Raw genomic sequence first — 6,139 nt, 5'->3', positions numbered from 1 at the left:
CTTACAGATGAAATTTAAAGTTGTCAAAAATGGCAAATGTGAGCTAGATTCTCTTCATACCATCTGACCAATATTCCTTTCCATGGCCTTTAATACGTGACCAATCCACTAATATCCATTTTGTACATTTGAACATATATTTTCCCCATGTCCTTTGTGATTTCAGGCCATGAACTGGGGAATAGAAAGCATCTGGGTACAATGAACACGTGACATGTTCCTGGGTTTCTGCTAGTTTCGCTCTTTAACACTACCTCCTTTGGTGAAGCGCTTGATAGCTCTCTGTCCCAGTTTCCTTTCCTTTCAAGAAAACATTTAGTTGTGTGCTTAGCTAAAGAACGAATGCCTGAGCTAGGGAAGGAAACACAAACTCACTTACGACACACACAGAAAATACTAGAGAAATTCATCAGCAGTGGGCCTGACAAACCTGCTACGTTTTGCTAGCATTCTTGGTGTCTGTTTCAGGTTTCCAGCATCCATTGCACTTCGCTTTTGATCACTTGGAGCGCCGTAGCTTCAAGCTTTCAGGTCAACTACAGCACAACTATTCATGTAGTACAGTTCCCTCTACTTCCCATAGAATTTGTTTTAGCCCAATCACTGAAAATAATCCATGTAAGAATTTCTTTTCTCAAAATAGTCACTGTTATTTGGAATCTTCAATGGATGCACGGCATCAATTATTTTTGATTTTAGGGATCATCTTCACTAAGAACTGGGCTCAGATTGTCCAAAATCCTTTCACTTAATTAAGACTTATTCAGTAAACAAAAAGAGAGAACATGGGCTGGGTTTCAGTTTGGATCCTGTCAATGGAAGAGTCAGCTGTGCTATCAAACTTCATCACCTTGTCTCTGATTTGCTTTGAACTGAGTTATATGTTGCCCTTAGACTTTCAACAAGAGATGCCATCCAAACCTATCAAACCTATGGCACCATTATTTTTGCTGAGTGCTCTGTCATTCCCAAATATCATTGGGTGCAAAGGGTGACTTTAAAGAAAACCAATTTTCAAGCACAAAGAGAATTCACTCGTGGGGAGGAAACAGAAAATTAGCACCAACTGGATTTGAGACAATGAAACTTTGGATTACTTTGTTTTGCAATATGCCACCACACACATGATGCCAACCACTAGGAGGGCAATACAGATCCCTGTTATCGTCAGCACTCGCTTCTGGTACAGCTCCTCAGCTTCTGAAGAGACAAGCAAAAAAAAAGCAGGTTATAGCCTGAGGTTTGCTGTGCAGCCAATGTGCCATGGAAATGTAATATTTAGCTGTTATGATGGGCAGAAATTGCTCGTGCAGTTTCCATTTTCCACCTGCTCTGCGCTCTTCAAGGCAATTAAAATGCACAAAATGGAAGCTCACCGCAATTTTCTTTTTTTGAAAAAGGCAATTTGCAGCTTCTGTAAATCATTCTGTTTCATTTCTGTGCTTTTTTTGTGATTCATTCTATAAGAATAGAATCATTCTCAATGGGACCCTTCTTGTAACTGCAGTTGTGAGTCTGCACTGATGACCCACAAATACCGATGACCAAAAATGAACATGAGAGGACACATGTTGAGCCCTGTCAAATGCCAGGTACCTCAGATGACAAAAGTGTAATATGTTTTGAGATTAGTCTGTCTCCTAAAATTGAGCACATTGAAAGACATGCCAAATCTTCACAAGTGTCATTCGAAGCATTTTCATGTAACAGTTTCCTGAGCCATTCCAAATCAGGAATGTACCCTTGTTTTCATTTTATTCAAGCCTTCTACTCCAGGAAGACTTAAATCCAATTGATAAAAAGCTAAAAAAAATTATGTAAGCCGAACATTGCCTTTTTGAAATCTTGCAGTCTAATGTTAAAGAAAAATCTTGACGATTATACATAAAACTTGAGTTAAATTGTTATTGGGTGATCACTCATTGATGTTTCCTGCAGTATAATTCAATATTCTTACAGTCAATTTGTTGTTCCATCTTCTATTAAATATGTCAATGCTGGAAATTTACAAAAATGTTTGATCGGATTACTCATTCTTTCTCACCTCCTCCATGACAGTTAGCAACAAAATGGTGTCTTTAGAACTTCAGTGAGAATTTTCCCCCACTTCCTTCCCTCTCCCATTCTACCACCTTGAGCCCACATCACTGACAGCGAAACATCACTGAGTAAAGCACCGTTGAGGTAAATGTCAGAATAGAGGCCAGCTGACAGGACTAGTTTTATTCTTACAAACATCTCTCATTAAAATGATTCATTGTGGAAAATCAGTACAAAAATCTGAAGTTTCCCCAAAGCCTGATTTTAATTCCATTTTGGAATATGGGGTGGGTATGCAGCATCGGCTGAATGTACTGGGAGATCGGATGCACAACATTCAGGCAAACAAAACAGCACCAATCACAGGTAGAGGCAGATCGTGGAACAAAACGGCGATGATTAGCAGGCATTTTGGACGTTCAGGCACACAGATGGGTGTGTGCGTGTGTTGCAAGGCTGACCTTCAGAAAGATCAGCCAAGGTTTAGTCCAGTTCTCTGCAGCCTCTTGCACGCACAACATTAACTTTTCTGGATTTGCCAGGTTTGTTCTGATGTATCATTTCATTCTGACTGTTGACATCATTTGGTCAGTTTGAAAAGGGATAGACAGCAAGGCTGCAAAGTGAATCACAAAAAGAAACCTGACTAAAATCTAAGCATATTTTTCACAGGGTAGAAGGACTTTGCAAATACTTCAAATTCTTCCTGATTTCCACTCATACAAAGTGATAACATTTTTCTTTCAACAATTGGCTGTGTTTCTTGTTGACATTAACATGGTTTGTCTCTGTTCCTGTACAGCTGGCCAATAGCCATCCTGCTATTTACAATAACAACATGAGACGTCACGACAGATGGTCAACACCAAGTCCATACAAGACCAAACATCAATTCAACTGGACTTGCTCAGGAGAACGCTAATGCAGCGAGTGATTTTTTTTCTAAAAAAAAGGAAAAGGATGCCAGTAGGGTAGAGACTTTGATTTTAAAAAATAGTTTCAGGTTAAGAAGTCAACTGTGGGCCTGGCATAGCATGCTTGATAGTGGAAAATAAAGTACAGAAACACTTGGAAGAGAGTGACTGAAGCAAAACATGAAGGGATGTCCCACACAACATAACCACCGACTGACTCAACCAGCTCAAAAATGAATCATGAGTTATTTGGGTACCTTTAATATGATTACGTATTTAACAATGAAGACAAAAATGAAGGAAATTTTAATCAAATCAGAGTTCAGTTTGATTTAAGTTTGTGCTTGCTTCCTTAATGCCTTGTCATATACATCAATGAGCTAGAAATACTCAAGGCTGGTTCATCTGGGAACACGGTGTTCTTCCTTTAACACCAAAATGGGAATCCAGAAGAGGATTGCCATCATACACTGGGGCCTTGCTACAACTCCAAAAGGAATAATTACCAAACCTCAGGACTGGGAACCATGTGCCGATCAATGGGAGTACATGTCATTTAATCACGACATTGTTGCATTTCCAAAGTAGAATTAAATTAGCCCAAGTAAGTGACAGTAAACGTTTTAATTCAAGGCTAAATCATATAGGGAAGGGTGGTTTAGGAGGGACAGTTCAACAGTGTTGGGTAGAATGATTTGTTTGAACTCTTCAGAGCATTAGTCACTTGATCAACTTGCCAAAAACAGAGATTCAAATAAATGAAAGACCTCTCTGTCTCAAAAATCTGGTCATTTAGTGAAGATACTTTCTTTTATTGCAATCTTCAGCCAGAACTATCATTTGTATTTTACAAGAACATTTATTAATCCTACAAACTAAACCCATTCCAACTTGTAGCATTATTAGATTGCTTTCAATGGCAGGTCACAAGCTGTAATCTTCGATTTTGAGGCTTTTATCATTTAGCTTATTTGGTCTTGATTTAAGCAGTTTGAAATGCCAGTTCAATTGCAAGGCATGCACAGAATGCCAAAAAGCATTTAACCAAAGGGAAAATGAGAGGTTTATAATTCAAATGGCAGATTGTAGGGCTCTTTTGACTTGTTCATATTGGAAGCTGGTATTGTGAACGCAAATTTGAATAAAGCCAACAGATTTTGTAATCTGAATGTAAAATCAATGTTGAGATTATTTTGGACCACCATACCTGCTCCTTTAGAATCCAGACCTTTATAGTTTGTGACACGGAAGAATGCAAATTGAGGAAATTGGCAGAAATATTTACAGTGAATCCAAGAGAGGGAATTTGATGGTCACTCACTGAGGAGACCTTCCTCCTTTGTTAACTGGCAACTGCCTTTCAAGCATTTAAAATAAAATATGGCTTGGAGTAATCATCCCACAGCATAACGATATTCTGGTTCTTAACAATCAACAGTTTGACGGTGGTGATCTTTTGACAGGTATTTGGTTTGAATTGCTTTAGAGAGTAGGCTGAAATGAAGGAGATGGAAGTCAAATCCAAACCTAGACAGTAACAGAGTTGACATACAGATCAGCCATGATCTCATTGAATGGTACAGCAGGCTAGAAAGGGGCTAAATAGCTTGTTTCCATTCTACAAGTCAAGTCTCCTTGGCGGACGTGAAAGATCTATTCCCGTTTAATTTTCTACTTGCTACCCACAGGAAGTGTGGCCAAGTGGCAGACAGGCTGTTATGGCTGGATCATCCCTTCCAAAAGCAACAGGGGTAGGGAAGGGAGAGAAACTGATTTAGGATTTGAAGGTAGATCAGAGCTGTCAGGTTTTATTCTGCAGATTAAAAGGAATGATTTGTCCATACCCATAAATTCAATTCCAAGATGCTCTGCCAATGCAGAAAGTTGACAAAAAAAGAAAGAAAAAAAAGGGAAAAAAGTTTCAGAGAAGAGCAGTACATCATACTGGGGAAAAGAAATCACACGAGTAACACGATTAGCCTTGTGCTTGCACACAGGAGACAATGATGAGTGGCAACATTCCAAAAGAGACTATGCTCATAGAAGCTGCTTAATCCTGTTGCAAAGTGCATGCTTTCCAAAGAGAGAGAGAACACAGCTATACAAGCACTGGTTGGAGGTGGGGGGGGAGGAAAAAAAACACAGCAAGTTTGAAAATACAGTCAGAGAAATTCAATTACACAAGTAAAACACAAGTAAATTTTCTGGTAATGATGCAAGGACAATATTGGGAAATTAACCTGATTAGTTTCATTTTGAAGCATTGAGGTTCTCTCTCGTTTTGTGAGATGGATTAGTGCCTTTCATAGTTTATCAGAACTTCACAGTTTGTCAGATGGATATCCGATTTTTTTCCAATGGGTGCAAGCCCAGTAAAAATATTTTGAGAACTTATATTTGTGGCCATAGCACCGAACTGTCAATAGCAGGGAAATTTTAAGGATTGGGATTTATGACTGGGGTGGGGGGGGGGGGGGGAACGGAAGAATGTGCGGTGCAGCCCAATGTTTATTTTCACAGAATTCCATCAAAAACGTTTTACAATTTATTTTTTCCCCCAAATCAAAGGACATCATCTGCCCTCAGTCCAAATGAAGGGGGCTTGCATGAAGGATGTCAAATGAAGCTTTAAATTCAGTTTGTTTGTACATTTTGGCACATGGCCATTATGTTATTTAAATACAGCATCCTGAAAATTTTGCTTGGTTGATGGACTGTCAGGAAGCGAACTCACTAGCCTGACATGACATTTTCCAAATGCACTGAATTCAGATAACATCAAAAAATGGCACGGTATAAAAAGGTGTTCAACCTCATGACTTTCAATTTAAAAGTCAACCTTCTTGGTCATTACTGCACAAAATGGGTGAGTTCAATTCACTTGCCTAATTTTTGTCTTGAAGGATAAATGCAAGGAATTAGACTTTAGTTTCCTCAAGTGATACTGCAGTCCTGCATGAGCACCACTACCAATATACATTAGTTACATTGGAAAGAGAAATAAAGCAAGTATTAAATAGCGAGCATGCTACAGCTGGCACACTGCTACATTGATATCTTGGATTTACACTTAGACAAGAGTCAGGAGGAACTACAATCATGGAAGAGGAAAAATTCATTCAGGTTAGGGTAATTAAAAATGGGGAAAAATATAATAATTGCATGAATATTAGAAGGGGCATTAC

At 38.8% G+C, this 6,139-nt stretch overlaps 1 protein-coding gene across 9 annotated transcripts in view; it reads right to left on the bottom strand.

The window, feature by feature from the left end:
• Positions 1 to 6,139, bottom strand: part of nrg1 (neuregulin 1) — a 741,182-nt gene that overhangs the window by 16,824 nt on the left and 718,219 nt on the right. For 7 of the 9 annotated variants that reach the window (XM_048529321.2, XM_059652855.1, XM_059652885.1 and 4 more), the window contains 2 exons: positions 4,799 to 4,822; positions 1,098 to 1,200 (listed from right to left, as the gene is read on the bottom strand). In XM_048529321.2, coding sequence (XP_048385278.1) covers positions 1,098 to 1,200; positions 4,799 to 4,822 — 127 coding nt within the window. The remainder of the gene's footprint in view (positions 1 to 1,097; positions 1,201 to 4,798; positions 4,823 to 6,139) is intronic. The other 2 variants (XM_059652805.1, XM_059652817.1) reach the window with 1 other exon arrangement.

The sequence above is a fragment of the Stegostoma tigrinum genome, chromosome 1, assembly GCF_030684315.1.
Source record: "Stegostoma tigrinum isolate sSteTig4 chromosome 1, sSteTig4.hap1, whole genome shotgun sequence".
NCBI classification, from domain to species: Eukaryota; Metazoa; Chordata; class Chondrichthyes; order Orectolobiformes; family Stegostomatidae; genus Stegostoma; species Stegostoma tigrinum.
The sequence above is the reverse complement of the archived record's forward strand: the minus strand, read 5'-3'. Positions and strand labels throughout refer to the sequence as shown.